The 18505-nt window shown below is 45.1% G+C and overlaps 1 protein-coding gene across 1 annotated transcript in view; it reads right to left on the reverse strand.

Moving 5' to 3' along the window:
* The window catches only part of tmem244 (transmembrane protein 244), a 64638-nt gene that overhangs the window by 28328 nt on the left and 17805 nt on the right, over positions 1 to 18505 (reverse strand). The window contains exon 3 of the mRNA XM_078213559.1: positions 10608 to 10681. Within this exon, the coding sequence (XP_078069685.1) occupies positions 10608 to 10681 (74 nt within the window). The remainder of the gene's footprint in view (positions 1 to 10607; positions 10682 to 18505) is intronic.

The raw sequence follows: 18505 nt of genomic DNA on the forward strand, positions 1-18505 counted from the left end.
AACTGGTCCTCCTGCACACTGGCACATGTTCCACGCGACAGGGCATCTGAGGGCTCATTGAGCTTCCCTGGACGGTACATGATATCATAGTTGTAGGTGGAGAGTTCGATTCTCCACCTCAAGATTTTATCATTCTTTATGTTCAACAACACGTTAAAAGGGAAAATCAAGGCCACGGACATCTGGTCCGTGAGCAGGGTAAACCGTTTACCAGCCAAATAATGGCGCCAATGCGTACGGCCTCCACAATGGCCTGGGCCTCTTTTTCCACAGAGGAGTGCCGAATTTCAGGGCCTTGGAGAGTGCGGGAGAAAAAGGCGACGAGCCTGCCCGCCTGGTTAAGTGTGGCGGCCAGGGCGAAATCAGATGCATCACTCTCCACCTGAAAGGGGATGGACTCATCGGCAGCGTGTATCGTGGCTTTCGCGATGTCGGCCTTCATCCTTTCAAAGGCTCGGCGAGCCTCTGTTGTCAGGGGAAAAGAGGTAGATTTTATGAGCGGACGGGCTTTGTCCGCGTAATTGGGGACCCACTGTGCATAGTACGAGAAGAAGCCTAAGCATCTTCTCAGTGCTTTGATGCTAGTGGGTAGGGGAAGTTCAAGGAGGGGACGCATACGGTCTGGATCAGGGCCGATGACCCCGTTTTCCACCACGTATCCGAGGATTGCTAGGCGGTGCTTGCTGAATACGCACTTCTCCTTGTTATAGGTCAGGTTCAGGAGATTTGCAGTGCGTAGAAACTTCTGGAGGTTGGCGTCATGGTCCTGCTGGTCATGGCCGCAGATAGTGACGTTGTCCAGGTATGGGAAGGTAGCCCGTAGCCCGTTTTGGTCCACCATTCGGTCCATCTCGCGCTGGAAGACCGAGACCCCATTAGTGACGCCGAAAGGGACTCTCAAAAAGTGGTAGGGACGGCCATCCGCCTCAAAGGCCGTGTATTTGCGGTCCTCTGGGTGAATGGGGAGCTGGTGGTAGGCTGACTTCAAGTCGATGGTGGAGAACACCCGGTACTGCGCAATCTGGTTGACCATGTCAGATATGCGCGGGAGAGGGTACGCGTCCAGCTGCGTGTACCTATTAATGGTCTGACTATAGTCTATGACCATCGGGGGCTTGTCTCCAGTCTTGACCACCACGACTTGTGCTCTCCATGGGCTAGTGCTAGGTTGGATGACCCCTTCCCTGAGGAGCCGCTGAACCTCAGATCGAATAAAGATCCGATCCTCAGCGCTGTAACGCCTGCTCTTAGTCGTGATGGGCTTGCAGCCTGGCATGAGATTTTCAAATAGGGAAGGCAGGGTAATTTTGAGTGTCGAGAGACTGCATGTGGAGCGCGCTGGACAATTTGGAGGCTGCTGTGTTCCCACTGAAAGAGGAGGGAGTGGCCCATCGTACTGCAGGGTCACACTCCTCAGGTGGACCATAAAGTCTAGCCCCAGGAGTACCGGAGCGCAAAGGTGCGGTAACACGAGGAGCCTGAAGTTCTCATAAACTGTGCCCCGCACCGTTAAGGTTACCACACAGCTCCCAAGAACGACTATAGATCGGGACCTCAACGCCATGGAGATTGTCTGCCTGACAGTTTGCACATGGAGAGCGCACCGTTTCACTGTATCCGGATGGATAAAGCTCTCCGTGCTCCCGCTGTCAAACAGGCAATGAGCCAGACGTCCGTTTACCTCAATGTCCATCATGGACTTGTCGAGTCTGTGAGGCTTGGCCTGGTCCAGGATGATTGACGCCACTGTTGGATCCCAAGTGTAACTGCAGGCAGCTGAGATAGCCGACGACGAGGACCCCTGCTGGTCTTCTGCGGCCGGTGTCGACCAAAATGGCTGCGCCCACGGATCGCACGTGGTTGATGATGTCGAAAATGGCGGCACCCGCAGGTTGCACGTGGCTTGCGTCGTCGTCATAGGAAATGGCGGCGTCCGTGGCTCGCACGTGGCTGAAGACATCGACAAGGCCGGAGACGAGGAGATGGATCCTGGGGAGTCACACGCAGCACTGCTGGGCTTGGAAGGGGTCTTTGCTCGGCACAGTTTTGCATAGTGCCCTTTCTTTCCACAGGCGGAGCAAAACACCGTCCTGGCCGGACATCTCTGACAAGAGTGCTTCGCCAATCCACAGAAATAGCACCGTGGGCCTCCAGGAGCTGCCGCAGCCGTCAGGTCTGAAGCTGAGAGCATGATCGCGCAGTTCCGAGGAGCCGCCGAGTACAGTTGAGGCGGTGGCTGTGCTTGCCATGCTGTTCCCACGTGGTCAGTGGGGTAGGTTTCGAGATTTCTGGAGGCCGTTTCCATTGCATCGGCCAATTCTACCATCTTAGCCAGGTCCAAGTTACCCTGTTCGAGCAGCCGCAGGCGAATATAGGATGAGCCGATTCCCGCCACGAACGCGTCTCGGATAAGATCGTTGGTGTATTGAGTAGCCGACACCTCCTTGCAGTTGCAGGCTCTGGCTAGCTATTGAAGTTCGCGCAGGTACTGTCCCGTAGTTTCACCGGGCTGCCGCCGTCGAGTGGCTAATAGGTGATGAGCATGGATTTCGTTCGGCTGTTTATGGTACAGCTTCTTGAGTAATTCGATGGCCTCTTTGTAATTTTGGGAATCACAGATTGTTGCATACACAGTGTCGCTCACCCTGGCGTGGAGGACCCGCAATCTGTCGGCGTCGGACTGGACTGCTGTCGAGACGTCGATGTAATCTTCAAAACACTTCAACCAATGGTCGAAAGTGTTTGACACTCCAGCTGCACGCGGATCTAAGGTTAGCCGATCGGGTTTCAGCATCTACTCCATTTTTCTTCGAACAAAATTTTTGATTTTATTGTTGTGAATAAAATTGATGCGCGATTGATCCACACGGGAGACAAGGTCATACCCGGGAATAAAGACTTTTATTCACAACAAGAATAGAGCACACTGCTTAACAATACTATCCCAGACTAAGGGCTACTAGGAAGTAGCAGTGACCTTTATACCCCTGTAAGAAGGCAGGGCCAAACGGAGTGTACCACAGAACAATGCTAACAGGTGGAACACCCCAACCCTAACCCCAACAGCAACAAGAATAACATATGTACAAGTACCCATAGTGGTAACCATCTATGGTTCACCACAATGTGCAATACCTTTCTCTCAGCTGTTCCAACCTATGTTCAAACTAAATATAAAATAATGACAGAAAGTACATAAAGGAGCATTCAGAAACTTTAATCTTTTGTCCCTAATATTCATCCTAGGTTCATCTTAGTTGTAGACAGCTGGCATGCTCCAGTATTACAGATTTCTACCAATTTTTAGATTGTTATATGCACATAAACAGATACAGTTTGGGGAAATAAGACTTGTTTTTCTCTTTGAGATGTTAATGTAGTGATTTGCAAAGCATTTTGGTTGACAGACTCCTCTTCAAATGGATTTGTAATCAGGGACCCCCTGATACATTTATATTGTATGCCATATAATACGTACAACAGGAAAGTGTTGCATGTTCAGAGTCCTTTTAAGAAAACGGGTATCTATTAGGGTAGCATTTTGAAGACTATTTCATGGATGTAGGCACTGATGAAACCAATCAGGCAAACCAAAGATAAAGGATTGAAATGACTCCACTAACATTTTGGTCCATGTCAACTGCATTGCACTGAATGTGGCTAAACATTGTCTGTTTATTGCATGCATATCCAACCAGTTCACAGATCACATCGAATACAAACATCTATTGGTCAAATCATTATTACCAGCATTTTCAATCTATTTAGATTTTTAATAGGCTTAAACTGGAGTGTTACTTTAATTTAAAAAGTTGACTTTCCATAAACAGACCAATTTTCTATCTTCCAATTCTATTACAGAGTACTCATTTGAACAAGACACCTTTGGAAATACTTTACAGACTTGTGAAAATGCAATCCAGTTTCTCAGTGTTACTTAATCAACAACACCTTAAATTTATATAGCGCCTTTAATATAATCCCTGGGGTCTTTACAGGAGGATGATAAAATAAAGATGACACTGAGCCACATGAAAAGATATGGGGTTAAATTTAATGCATCCTATTGATATGGGGAAAATGAGTGATCAGGCCCACTTAATTGTGGGAGAGGCCCTGTGTCAGTTTTCCTTCTTGAAGTTACAAAGCCAATGCTCAGAGTGGACCAGGCGGATTTGAATCCATCTCCTTGCTTGCTCCAAAAACCAAATTCAAATTCAAATTAAATCCAATTCATGGTCTTCACAAGGGAGACAAAACCCAAGCTGATAAGATAAGGCATCGCACCCCATCTTAGGCTTCATCCAATGTTTAGGGTGAGATGTCAATTAGGCTTATTAATGAGACAATTGATACCCAGTATCCTGAGCCCATCGCACATTAGTGGTGGTTTACAGATTAAATGGCTTTCCAGCGCACTTAAACAATTGCCCAGCAAGCCCTGTTGGCTTCCCAGTGAGGGGGCACCTGGCAGTCAGGCATTCTGCATCCAATCAAGAGACCTGTGATCAGTCAGGTGGTGGCCACTGAAATCCGAGTCTCTTAAAGGGAAAAACAAAGTAGAGCAGTGCAGTAAAGGAATTGCAGTACTTAAGTCCTTGGCAACTGAAGGCACAGCCACCAATGGTGGAGCAGTTAAATTGGGAGTGCGCAAGAAGCCAGAATTAGAGGAGCGTAGATACCTCTGCAAGTTGTGAGGTTGAAGGAGTTTACAAAGGTAGGGAGGCGCGAAGATGAAGAGGGATTTGAAAACAAGAATGGGAATTTTAAAATTAAGACATTGCTTGACCGGGAGTCAATGTAGGTCAGCAAGCATGGGGGTGATAACCATTCAAGGAATTTACATGATGACGACACAATAGAAAATTTAAGTAAGAGAAACTGACATATTTTCCACAATTTCAAGAATCAAACAAACAAGAGATTACTTTAAACAGCAAGGGAAGGTCTGTCATTGGGTCCTGCAATTACACTATATAACAATTACATTGTTAAACCAATTGCATTGTTAAAGACATGTGATAAGCATTGGATAACCTATAAATTGACACATTTATTTCATTTTGCTTCAGAAGAGTATAAATGGACACAGCTGTAACAGTGAGGGTTGAAGAAATGAGGAGAGTGTGCCACTTTTGTTAAATGTCTCATGAACAAATCCGCTTGAGGGAAAAGACTAACTTTAAGCTTATTCTTCCGTTGTATATGATTATTGTAATTAACATGGCTAAGCAGCATTGTAATAGGTGGGGGCATGAGTTGGCAGAGGGGCCCTGGAGAGTGGATGAGAAGGCAGTTAGTGCGAGGGGCTATAGGGTCCAACAGTTTTTGTTCCAAATGGGGCAAATGTTTGCGACGGGCCCTTTTAAGCCAAGGGGAGTCTACTGACTTGGGAAATTTACTGACTTGAGCTGATTGCCTTGGCAGTGAAAATCCAGCACTCAGAGTAGTGAGATTTGGAGACTGTATTTTAGTTTAGTTTGAAAATTTGCCAATGTATTTACTCATCTATCTCCTTCCAACAATGTAACAGCTCTTTCTTGCTTCTTTAACCTAAGCTGAATAAATTCAGTGCAATGAAGGAAAATTGGAACAACTTCCGTTTCATTGCCAGATCTGTGTTTTCCTCTCATCAGCCCCAGCAGTAGCATCACAGTCAGATTTATCATTGCCTGTTATGTGATCTTAGTCCAATGCAATCCTCCTGGCGATGATGTTCAGGGTTCTGATTCATTCACCAGTGATGGAGAAGATGGATATTCAGTCCAGTTGCACTGATTAAATGAAATGTTAATCATTGAAGCAATTGAAGATGGCTGAACTCAAGGAACTCCTTTAGTGATGACCTAGTGCTGCGATGGTTAACTTTCTGTTACCAAACTATCTTTCTTTGTGCTTGGTATAATCCTACTTCAGTGTTTTCCCTGGATGTTCGCAGTAAGAAGTCTCTCAACACCAGGTTAAAGTCCAATAGGTTTATTTGGTAGCAAAAGCCACTAGCTTTCAGAGCGCTGCCCCTTCGTCAGGTGAGTGGGAGTTCTGTTCACAAACAGGGCATCTAAAGACACAAACTCAATTTACAAAATAATGGTTGGAATGCGAGTCTTTACAGGTAATTAAAGACTCACATTCCAACCATTATTTTGTAAATTGAGTTTGTGTCTTTATATGCCCTGTTTGTGAACAGAACTCACACTCACCTGACGAAGGGGCAGCGCTCTGAAAGCTAGTGGCTTTTGCTACCAAATAAACCTGTTGGACTTTAACCTGGTGTTGTGAGACTTCTTTACCCCAGTCCAACATCGGCATTTCCACATCATGACTTCCCTGGATGTTGTCAGGGATTGGATGACCTAGAAAATCTGATTTATTCTTGTCCATCAATTTTTAAATCATTTGTGGGAGAGGGGCATTGTTGGCTAGGCCAGCATTTCATAGAGTCCTACAGTTGAGAAGGAAGCCTTTTGGCCCATTGAGTCTGCACCGACCACAATCCCACCCAGACCCTATCCCCATAACCCTAGTTAGTCCCCCTGACACTAAGGGGCAATTTAGCATAGCCAATCAACCTAACCCGCACATCTTTGGATTGTGGGAGGAAACTGAAGCACCCGGAGGAAACCCACGCAGCCACGAGGAGAATGTGCAAATGCCACACAGATAGTGACCCAAGCCGGAATCGAACCCGGGTCCCTGGAGCTGTGAGGCAGCAGTGCTAACCACTGTGCCACCATGCCACCCTTTACTGCGCATCACTAATTTTCCTTTAGAAGGTGATGCTGAGTTGCTGCCTTGAACTGCTGCAGTCTATTAAATTACTTTTATTCAAAGCACACCTGCAAGTTTTGTTAATTAAAGTCAAATTTTAAATCGATACTAATTTTTAAAAATGTAACTATTAAAAAAAACAAAAATAGTGTGGTGGAATCCATGGTATCAAAACTTTTTTTTTGGAGCCAGGCCCGAATTGAAAAAAAAGCTTGTTGGTTATTTGATGTCTGTCTCTTTAAGACAGAACACCATAAGAGGGTCACCTGACATGAGAGATCAATGGGAACCAAGAGTGAGTGATCACACCAGAGAGAGAGAGAGTTCTCTCTCAGGCAGTTTTAATTCTGGAATCATATAGTAAGCATGTAAGAACTGGAGCTTGGTTCCAGGAAGCTTTAATGCCTCCTGTACCATAGTTTCTTTTTATCAATAAATACTTTCCTTGTTCCTAACAAAGTCTGAAACCTCTCTTAACAATTCCAGAAAGCAGCCACACAGAAATACAGAGCAAAACTGAAAAGGGAAACTGAGAAAAGAAGTTGACCCTCTCAGTTGCTAAGGAAGCTAAGACTGAAACTGAGATGGGAAACCAAAACTTCTCATTGAAGCAATATAAAAGGACAGAGAGCCATCTGAGCTCTGATGCTCAGTAGTTGATGATCCCAGTAGTGCAGTACAGGTAGGTTGAAAAGATGGGCTAGACCCAGAAGCTGAGAGTAAATCACGCTGTTATTTTCAGTGGGAATTTCAGAATGAATCTCCCACACTCTGTGCACTGCAGACTGCACTAGCGTGAATCTCACTGAAAATCAGTGGACAGGGCCTATTCCCACTGGAGAGGCTGGCAGCATAGCATGGAGCTGGCCATGGCACGTGCTGATCTGTCAGGGCCGAGATCAGAGCTTGCACAGTGATCCTTGTCTGCCGGCCTCCTGATCACTGGCCAGCTCGATGCTGGTCAGCCCCACAACTCCGCATCACCGGCTGTGCGATTCTCTAGATGCTTTTGATTTGATTTATTATTGTCACATGTATTGGTATACAGTGAAAAGTATTGTTTCTTGCTTGCTATACAGACAAAGCATACCATTCATAGAGTACATAGGGGAGAAGGAGAGGAGATGCTTCCCAGGGAGTCAGCAAAATAATCTCTCAAGCACGGCCACAATAGGTGTTATTGGTGGATATAGACTGTCTGACTATTTGACCTTTTCTAAAGTCATATGTTCCTTAAGCTGCAGTATGTCTGAAAGAGCATCATGAGCCACTCTGAAATTAATTCAGTCTCTTATGAGTTCCATCTTAAGGTCAGCACAGTAGCAACCTTCAGACAATCTGTACAATTTATTTATAAAAGAGTCCAGGCTGTTGAACACGTTTGTTGAATTTTGCTCTCTTTGAACTTAAATTGCTTTTTGGATTCAAATATCCATTGCATCGTTTTAAAACTTCATCAAATTTACCTGAAGATTTAATTATTCCTTGCATTGCAATCATATCATTGGCTAATGGACCTACTAAATAAAGTAGTGTATTCAGTTGTTCAGATTCTGTCTTTTTATCTAATCCTGCTATCATGTATTCAGAATCCATTTCGCTGAAGTCCAACCTTTGTTTGGTCTGGTAATGTTAATTTGCTGTCCGTAGTTGCTTTAAGGTTCAGGTGAGTAGAGCTTTAAATGCTCAGCAGTTTAAAAAGATGGCACAACAGTAACTTTTTTGGAGAGTCTTTCCACATGGTGGGTTCTGCAGAGGTGGCTTGCCATTAGCTGCTGGCAGGATCTCCCAGGTCCTGCTGCAGTCAGTGGACAATTCCTTTGCTTATCTGCTGTGCTGTTGGGGAATCTGCCATGGGGAATTGTCTTTGGTGGGAAGGGCTGGAAAACCTGGCCCTTTGTCTTTGAGTAACGTGCAGTACAAAACCAATCAACTATTCTGGGCTTTCCCTGCGATATTGGATTATTTTTGGCCTTTTGCAGTTTATTCCCAGCTTTGGTTGAGGTTTTTAAGCGTTTACAACAAGCTCAGTTGCTATATGGCATGGCACTGATTCTGAACCCAGGCTGGCTATGGTGCTTTTGGAAATGGGCTGAACTTAATTCTTCCCAAGTTGAGCACTTTTACCTTCAATATTTTCTGGCTTCTTTTCATAAATATTTTGAAGTTAATGATGTCGTGATCACTGTTGATTAGATGATCTCTCACTGTTAAATACTCTACTTAACCTGTTTCAATTTCCCAGAATCATATCCAGCATTGCTGCCTTCCTTGATGGACTGCAGACATATTGGATGTAATTTTAGATATGCTGGGAGAGCTGGTGGTGGTGAGGGGCTGGGGTTTATGAAAAGAAGCCAGAAAATATTGAAGGTAAAAGTGCTCAACTTGGGAAGAATTAGTTTCAGTGATTTAATAAAGGGACCTAACACAAGTAGATTGGAAAGGGTGATTGAAAGGTAAAGCAGTTTCAGGAAGGGAAGGCATTTAGAGAAGAGATGGAACAAATTAGCCATCTGCTTTGGAAGGGAGTAGATAGAATATTAAGTTATTGCACATGAATGGCAAAGGAAATAAAGTTCCAAAAAAGAGAAAAAGGAAACACGTGCAAATGTCAGGAGCAAGATTCCATCAATAAGCAGGAAGATTATGGAAAGAATAGGAAGGAATTGGAAAAAAGAATCCAGGAGGGGAAGGAAGGAAGGTGAGAAAAGATCACCAGGCAACATTAAATTGAACCTAAAATATTTGTGTTCTCAGTTGAGTGGATTCCCAAAGGACAAGCAATTCCACGGGCCACTACCTGCTTGACCCATGTGACATACTTCATTAATATAATTTGAAGAAACCCATGCAGCACTGTCTTCCCCTGAGATTCGACATGGTCTGCGTTGCACAATGACTTTCTCCCCTATAAACTCTTAAGTGATTGACTACGGAAAAAGTATCTATCTCTGACCCAAAGGGGAATCTTCGCCTAAAGAAGAGGATGTGGCTAAAATATTAAGTGAATAGTTTGCATTGCTTTCACGAAAGAAGCAGATGATGTGAAGTTCACAATGAAAATTACAGGATTAGGATTTTATTTTTAATGTATTCTTTCACGGGATGTGGACATTGCTGACAAGGCCAGCATTGTTGTCCATCCCTATTTGCTCTTGACCTAAGTGGCTTGCCACACCATTTCAGAGAGCAGTTAAGAGGCAACCACATCACTGTGGGGGTGGCATCACATGTAGGCCAGATCAGGTAAGGATGGCAGACTTCCTTCCCTGAAAGGCATTAATGGGTGGCTTCAGAACAGCCTTGGTGATATCCCCTTGACTTTGCAGCAATTGCTCCCATGCTTACTTATAAACCAACAATGACTAAACATTAGAAGTAACTCACTGGCTGAGAAGGGTTTTGAAATATCCGAAGGCAAATGTAAAATGTAATTTCTTTCTCTCCAACTGCAGGGCTTTTGCTCGATGACAAGATTAGAAACTCACTGGGGGTAAGTTGAACATTTAGCCACCTATAAACAGTGCCCAATGTTTCCTTTCAACTGAAGTCAGTGCAATGTAAGGGGATAATAACAATGTAATATTGATAATAACAATGTAATATTGATCCAATATTGCTCCTTTTTTCTTCTATCAGCAAAAGGTTACCGTGCCATATGTGGAAATTCAGATGCAAATAAATGGCCTAACATTCAGTACCATAATATTGTGCTAATATTAGCATCACTATTAATATCTCCTTAACTCACAATCAAGCAAAACCTCATAGCAGCCATTAGTAACAGCATTATGGTACATAATCAACAATACGGCATAAATTTTATACTTGCTTACCCATGTATTTTGAGCTTGGGAATGATGGTTCTGTTTTGAAATCAAATGGTATCAGAACATCATATGTTTCAAGCCTGGAAAAATATAATCAACATTTTTATAGCAGAATTTCAACAATACACTTACTGGAGTATAAACAAATACTGAAATATAACAGAAACAGCATGATCCAATGACTAGAGATGAGTGATATTATTCTACATAACAATCACGCTCACAGTACCCTAAACTCTTTATTAAATTTTTAACAAGAAAGAAGAAAATATTAAAACATTTTTAATATGGTCGTCCGGGAGGCTCCTAGCCTCCCGGACGACCATATCTGTGCTGGGTGTGTTGAGCTGCGGTTCCTAAGGGACCATGTTAGGGAACTGGAATTGCAGCTCGAGGACCTTCGCCGGGTTAGGGATAGTGAGGAGGTCATTGACAGGAGCTATCGGCAGGTGGTCACACCGGGACCACGGGAGGAGGGTAACTGGGTAACAGTGAGGAAGGAGAAAGCTCGGTTGATGGTGAGCACCCCGGTGGATGTGCCCCTTAATAATAAGTACTCCTGTCTGAGTACTACTGGGGTGGACAGCCCACCTGGGGGAAGCAGCGGTGGCAGTGTCTCTGGAGCTGAGCCTGGCCCAGTAGTGCAAAAGGGTAAGGAAAGGAGGGTAGTGCTAATTGGGGACTCTACGGTGAGGGGGTCAGATAGGCATTTTTGCGGACACAGACGGGACTCTCGGATGGTGGTTTGCCTCCCTGGTGCAGGGGTCCGGGATGTCTCTGGTCGAGTCCCAGAAATCCTGAAGGGGGAGGGAGAGGAGCCGAAAGTCGTGATGCATATAGGTACTGCTGACATAGGTAGGAAGAGGGAAGGGGTCATGAAAAGAGAATATAGGGAGTTAGGTAGACAGCTGAGAAAGAGGAATGCAAAGGTAGTAATCTCGGGATTGCTGCCTGTGCCGCGGGAGAGTGAGAACAGGAATCGGTGGAGAATGAATGCGTGGCTGAGGGACTGGAGCAAGGGACAAGGATTTGGGTACTTGGATCATTGGGACCTCTTTAGGGGCAGGTGTGACCTGTTTAAAAAAGACGGGTGGCACTTGAATCCCAGGGGGACCAATATCCTGGCGGGAAGGTTGGCTAAGGCTACTGGAGAGACTTTAAACTAGAAAGGTTGGGGGGAGGGAATCGAAATGAGGGGACTGAGAGCGAGGAGGTTAGCTCGCAAATAGATAAGGAATGTAAACAGGGTAAGAGGGAGGTTAGACGAGTGATGGAGAAGGGAAGTGCTCAGGCTGAAGGTCTGAGATGTGTCTATTTTAATGCCAGGAGTGTAGTGAATAAAGTGGATGAGCTTAGAGCGTGGATTGCTGCTTCGAATTGTGATGTGGTGGCCATTACGGAGACTTGGATGTCTCAGGGACAGGACTGGGTGCTTCAGGTGCCGGGTTTTAGATGTTTCAGGAAAGACAGGGAGGGAGGCAAGAGAGGGGGGGGAGTGGCACTGTTGATCAGGGATAGTGTCACGGCTGTAGAGAAGGCGGACGCCGTGGAGGGATTGACTACGGAGTCTCTGTGGGTGGAGGTTAGGAACAGGAAGGGGTCGGTAACGTTGCTGGGTGTTTTCTATAGGCCGCCCAATAGTAACAGAGATGTTGAGGAGCAGATGGGGAAACAGATCCTGGAGAGATGTAGGAATAACAGAGTTGTCGTGATGGGAGATTTTAATTTCCCAAACATAGATTGGAATATCCCTAGGGCTAGGGGTTTGGATGGAGAGGAGTTTGTTAGGTGTGTCCAGGAGAGTTTCCTGACACAGTATGTGGATAAGCCTACTAGAGGAGAGGCTGTACTTGATCTGGTGCTGGCTAATGAACCTGGACAGGTGGAGGATCTCTCGGTGGGTGAGCATCTTGGGGATAGCGATCATAATTCTATCTCCTTCACGATAGCATTGGAAAGAGATAGGATCAGGCAGGCTAGGAAAGTGTTTCTCTGGAGTAAAGGGAAATACAGTGTCATCAGGGAGGAAATTAGACGGGTAAATTGGAAGGAGGCATTCTTGGGGAAAAGTACCGAAGGAAAGTGGAGGATTTTCAAGGAATGTTTGTCTGGAGCTCTGCATGACAACGTTCCGATGAGACAGGGGGGTGTTGGTAGGGTACGGGAACCGTGGTGCACGAAGGTTGAGATGAACCTGGTGAATAAGAAAAGAGAGGCGTACAGAAGGTTCAGAGAGCTAGGAGGTGTTAAGGATTTAGAGGAGTATACGGGATGTAGGAAGGAGCTTAAGAAGGAAATTAGGAGAGCGAGAAGGGGGTCATGAGAAGGCCTTGGCGGGTAAGATTAAGGAGAATCCCAAGGCTTTCTACAAATATGTCAAGAGTAAAAGGATGAGATGTGAAGGCATAGGACCCTTAAAAGGTGAAGGGGGAAAAGTTTGTGCGGAACCGTTAGAAATGGCGGAGCTGCTTAATGAATACTTTACCTCGGTATTCACGGTGGAAAGGGATCTGGGTGGTTGTACTGCTGGTTTGCGGTGGACAGAAAGGATCGAGCATGTGGACATAAAGAAAGAGGATGTGTTGGAACTATTGAATGGCATCAAGGTTGGTAAGTCGCCGGGACCGGATGGGATGTACCCCAGGTTACTGTGGGAGGCGAGGGAGGAGATTGCGGAGCCTTTGGCGATGATCTTTGCATCGTCGATGGAGACGGGAGAGGTTCCGGAGGATTGGAGGATTGCAGATGTGGTCCCTATATTCAAGAAAGGGAACAGGGACAGCCCGGGAAATTACCGACCGGTGAGTCTAACCTCAGTGGTTGGTAAGTTGATGGAGAGGATCCTGAGAGACAGGATTTATGATCATCTAGAGAAGTTTAGTATGATCAAAAGTAGTCAGCACGGCTTTGTCAAGGGCAGGTCGTGCCTTACGAGCCTGGTTGAGTTCTTTGAATATGTGACCAAACACATTGACGAAGGAAGAGCGGTGGATGTGGTCTATATGGACTTCAGCAAGGCGTTCGATAAGGTCCCCCATGCAAGACTTCTTGAGAAAGTGAGAGGGCATGGGATCCAAGGGGCTGTTGCCTTGTGGATCCAGAACTGGCTTGCCTGCAGAAGGCAGAGAGTGGCTGTGGAGGGGTCTTTCTCTGCATGGAGGACAGTGACCAGTGGAGTGCCCCAGGGATCTGTTCTGGGACCCTTGCTGTTTGTCATTTTCATAAATGACCTGGATGAGGAAGTGGAGGGATGGGTTGGTAAGTTTGCTGACGACACCAAGGTAGGTGGTGTTGTGGATAGTTTGGAGGGATGTCAGAAGTTGCAGCGAGACATAGATAGAATGCAAGACTGGGCGGAGAAGTGGCAGATGGACTTCAACCCGGATAAGTGTGTGGTGATCCATTTTGGCAGATCCAATGGGATGAAGCAGCAGTATAATATGAAGGGTACCATTCTTAGCAGTGTAGAGGATCAGAAGGACCTTGGGGTCCGGGTCCATAGGACTCTTAAATCGGCCTTGCAGGTGGAGGATGCGGTCAAGAAGGCGTACGGCGTACTGGCCTTCATTAATCGAGGGATTGAGTTTAGGAGTCGGGAGATAATGCTGCAGCTTTATAGGACCCTGGTTAGACCCCACTTGGAGTACTGCGCGCAGTTCTGGTCACCTCATTACAGGAAAGATGTTGAAGCCATTGAAAGGGTGCAGAGGAGATTTACAAGGATGTTGCCTGGATTGGGGGGCATGCCTTATGAGGATAGGTTGAGGGAGCTTGGTCTCTTCTCCCTGGAGAGACGAAGGATGAGAGGTGACCTGATAGAGGTTTACAAGATGTTGAGAGGTCTGGATAGGGTAGACTCTCAGAGGCTATTTCCAAGGGCTGAAATGGTTGCTACGAGAGGACACAGGTTTAAGGTGCTGGGGGGTAGGTACAGAGGAGATGTCAGGGGTAGGTTTTTCACTCAGAGGGTGGTGGGTGAGTGGAATCGGCTGACGTCGGTGGTGGTGGAGGCAAACTCGTTGGGGTCTTTTAAGAGACTTCTGGATGAGTACATGGGATTTAATGGGATTGAGGGCTATAGATAGGCCTAGAGGTGGGGATGTGATCGGCGCAACTTGTGGGCCGAAGGGCCTGTTTGTGCTGTGGCTTTCTATGTTCTATGTTCTATGTTCTATGTCTCCTACCTTCTGTTTTTCAGATTTAACTACATGTGAAATAAGTTTTGGCTTCACACTCACCATGAAAGTGCCTTCAAAGCTTTAATGGCCATCTATTTAAACCAATTTGACTCACCTCTAATATTCCAAATGAGGAATGTGCAGTGCTCTGTATAATTGCACTCATGTTTCTTCACTTTTATATTCTTGTGATAAAATTTTGCATCTACAAACTAACCTTCAATGATTTGTACATCTGGATGTTAATCATTCCTTTACTTATCTTCCCTGTCCATCAGTGTTAGAACCATAGAAAACCATAGAAAATTACAGCTCAGAAACAGGCCAGTTGGCCCTTCTTGTCTGTGCCGAACCATTTTATGCCTAGTCCCACTGACCTGCACTTGGACCATATCCCTCCACACCCCTCTCATCCATGAACCCGTCCAAGTTTTTCTTAAATGTTAAAAGTGACCCCGCATTTACCACTTTATCCGGCAGCTCATTCCACACTCCCACCACTCTCTGCGTGAAGAAGCCCCCCCTAATATTCCCTCTAAACTTTTCTCCTTTCACCCTTAACCCATGCCCTCTGGTTTTTTTCTCCCCTAGCCTCAGCGGAAAAAGCCTGCTTGCATTCACTCTATCTATACCCATCAAAATCTTATACACCTCTATCAAATCTCCCCTCAATTTTCTACGCTCCAGGGAATAAAGTCCCAACCTATTCAATCTCTCTCTGTAACTCAGCTTCTCAAGTCCCGGCAACATCCTTGCGAATCTTCTCTGCACTCTTTCAATCTTATTTACATCCTTCCTGTAACTAGGTGACCAAAACTGTACACAATACTCCAAATTCGGCCTCACCAATGCCTTAAATAACCTTACCATAACACTCCAACTTTTATACTCGATACTCCGATTTATAAAGGCCAATGTACCAAAGGCACTCTTTACGACCCTATCCACCTGTGACGTCACTTTTAGGGAATTCTGTACCTGTATTCCCAGATCCCTCTGTTCAGCTGCACTCTTCAGAGTCCTACCATTTACCCTGAACGTTCTTCTTTGGTTTGTCCTTCCAAAGTGCAATATCTCACACTTGTCCGCGTTAAACTCCATTTGCCATTTTTCAGCCCATTTTTCTATTTGGTCCAAATCCCTCTGCAAGCTTTGAAAACCTTCCTCACTGTCCACTACACCTCCAATCTTTGTATCATCAGCAAACTTGCTGATCCAATTTACCATATTATCATCCAGATCATTGATATAGATGACAAACAACAATGGACCCAACACCGATCCCTGCGGGACACCACTAGTCACAGGCCTCCACTCAGAGAAGCAATCCTCCACAACCCCTCTCTGGCTTCTTCCATTGAGCCAGTGTCTTATCCAATTTACTACCTCCCCATGTATACCTAGCGACTGAACCTTCCTAACTAACCTCCCATGAGGGACCTTGTCAAAGGCCTTGCTGAAATCCAGGTAGACAACATCCACCGCCTTCCCTTCATCCACTTTCCTGGTAACCTCCTCGAAAAACTCTAATAGATTGGTCAAACATGACCTACCACGCACAAAGCCATGTTGACTCTCCCTAATAAGTCCCTGTCTATCCAAATATTTGTAGATCCTATCCCTTATCACACCTTCCAATAACTTGTCCACCACCGACGTCAAACTTACTGGCCGATAATTTCCAGGAGTTCTTTTGGAACCTTTTTTAAACAACGGAACAACATGAGCCACCCTCCAATCATCCGGCACCTCCCCCGTGAATACGGACATTTTAAATATGTCTGCCAGGGCCCCTGCAAGTTCAACACTAGCTTCCCTCAAGGTCCGTGGGAATACCCTGTCCGGTCCTGGGGATTTATCCACTCTGATTTGCCTCAAGACAGCGAGCACCTCCTCCCCTTTAATCTGTAAAGCTTCCATGGCCTCCCTACCAGTTTGCCCTATTTCCGTAGACTCCATGCCCGTTTCCTCAGTAAATACGGGTGCAAAAAAACCATTTAGTATCTCCCCCATCTCTTTTGGTTCCATACACAGTGTACCACTCTGGTCTTCAAGAGGACCAATTTTATCCCTCACTATCCTTTTGCTCCTAACATACCTATAGGAGCTCTTTGGATTTTCCTTCACTCTGTCTGCCAAAGCAACCTCATGTCTTCTTTTAGCCCTCCTGATTTCCCTCTTAAGTAGCTTCTTGCACTTTTTATACTCCTCGAGCATCTGATGTGTTCCTTGCTGCCTGTACATTTCATACAACTCTCTCTTCCTCTTAATCAGTGTTACAATCTCCCTCGAGAACCAAGGTTCCTTATTCCTATTTACTTTGCCTTTAATCCTGACAGGAACATACAAACTCTGCACTCTCAAAATTTCTCCTTTGAAGGCCTCCCACTTTCCATTTACATCCTTACCAGAGAACAGCCTGTGCCAATCCACACTTCCCAGATCCCTTCTCATTTCATCAAATTTGGCCTTTTTCCAGTTCAGAACTTCAACCTGAGGACCAGATCTATCCTTATCCACGATCAGGTTGAAACTAATGGCATTGTTGTTCCATTTAGATTGTTTTCCCATTTTGCATCCAAAACCTACCACCACAGAATTGAAAATAGAGGATGGTGATTCAATCATTATCTGTTCTAAACTCTGTCAGATGAAGACAGAGATAATTGACCAACTTGGCTATCTACCTCTAGCTCTGTATTTTCCTATGTTTCAAACATTTATCTAATTTTCCTTGATAGTTTTTATACATTGCTGGCACAATTTCAACCTTTGGGTTAGACTATACAATTTTGCAGTTTCCTATTCTGTTCGTTACATCCCCTAGATCAATAAACAGCCTAAGAATTTTCTTTGGCGCTCGTGGGGTCCCCAGAATTTTCTCAGCTCACAGCACACGTTCTCGAGTGCCAGCCCACAAGTGTTGCCTTTCATTATAACAGGCCCAAGTGCTAGCTAGCTCAGTGTGGGAGCTGGCTGAATTTCCACATTCTGAATTGATGAACCACTGCAGGGCATCTAATTGGCACCCCTGCCCCTCAGATGGCATGGTAATGAGATCTGGATCGTGAGATGAGCTCAGGCCTCACACTGGTACAACCAGACAGACAGAGGTTAGTCTGTTGACTTCACACCTATTTTGGATACTTCTTGGCTCTTGAAGAATCTTACAGGTTCATAACTCTTTGGCCTGTCACTATTGAATGCCACATAGAAAAGAATCCTGTAGCAAAATGCTTATGGGCTATTCCAGTCACAATTGTGCAATTCTGTTGTGGGGAATGGGAGAATTGTATCCAGGAAGAACTGCACCCATCTCCTCAGAAATTTGCATGTGTGGATATGATTCATGTGGGTCCAATTTTAACAAACAGTGGGGCTTTCCAAAGGGACGATATATTAGGAAAATTTGGATATATTTTTTCGAATTTTGAACCTTTGTTCTCTTCTGGCCCAGATTTTATGGTCAGCAGCAAAGGAAGGCTTCATGACTTCAAAGAAAACTGCAGCGAGAAATTCAACTTGCCCACTGTTTAATTGATTGTAGCTTTGGTTAAAAAGGATTCCCAGTGTTAAGCAGCAGAGATGTCATCATGTTGTATAAGCAACTGATCATATTAAAGAACTGTTATGGGAAGCAAACCAAGAAAGCCAAAGCACCAATAATCAAATCATTTCTTAAACTTTAATAGAAAACAAAATAATTGTTGGGTGTTAAAGTAGAAA

This window comes from Mustelus asterias, chromosome 5, assembly GCF_964213995.1.
Source record: "Mustelus asterias chromosome 5, sMusAst1.hap1.1, whole genome shotgun sequence".
In the NCBI taxonomy this organism is placed as follows: domain Eukaryota; kingdom Metazoa; phylum Chordata; class Chondrichthyes; order Carcharhiniformes; family Triakidae; genus Mustelus; species Mustelus asterias.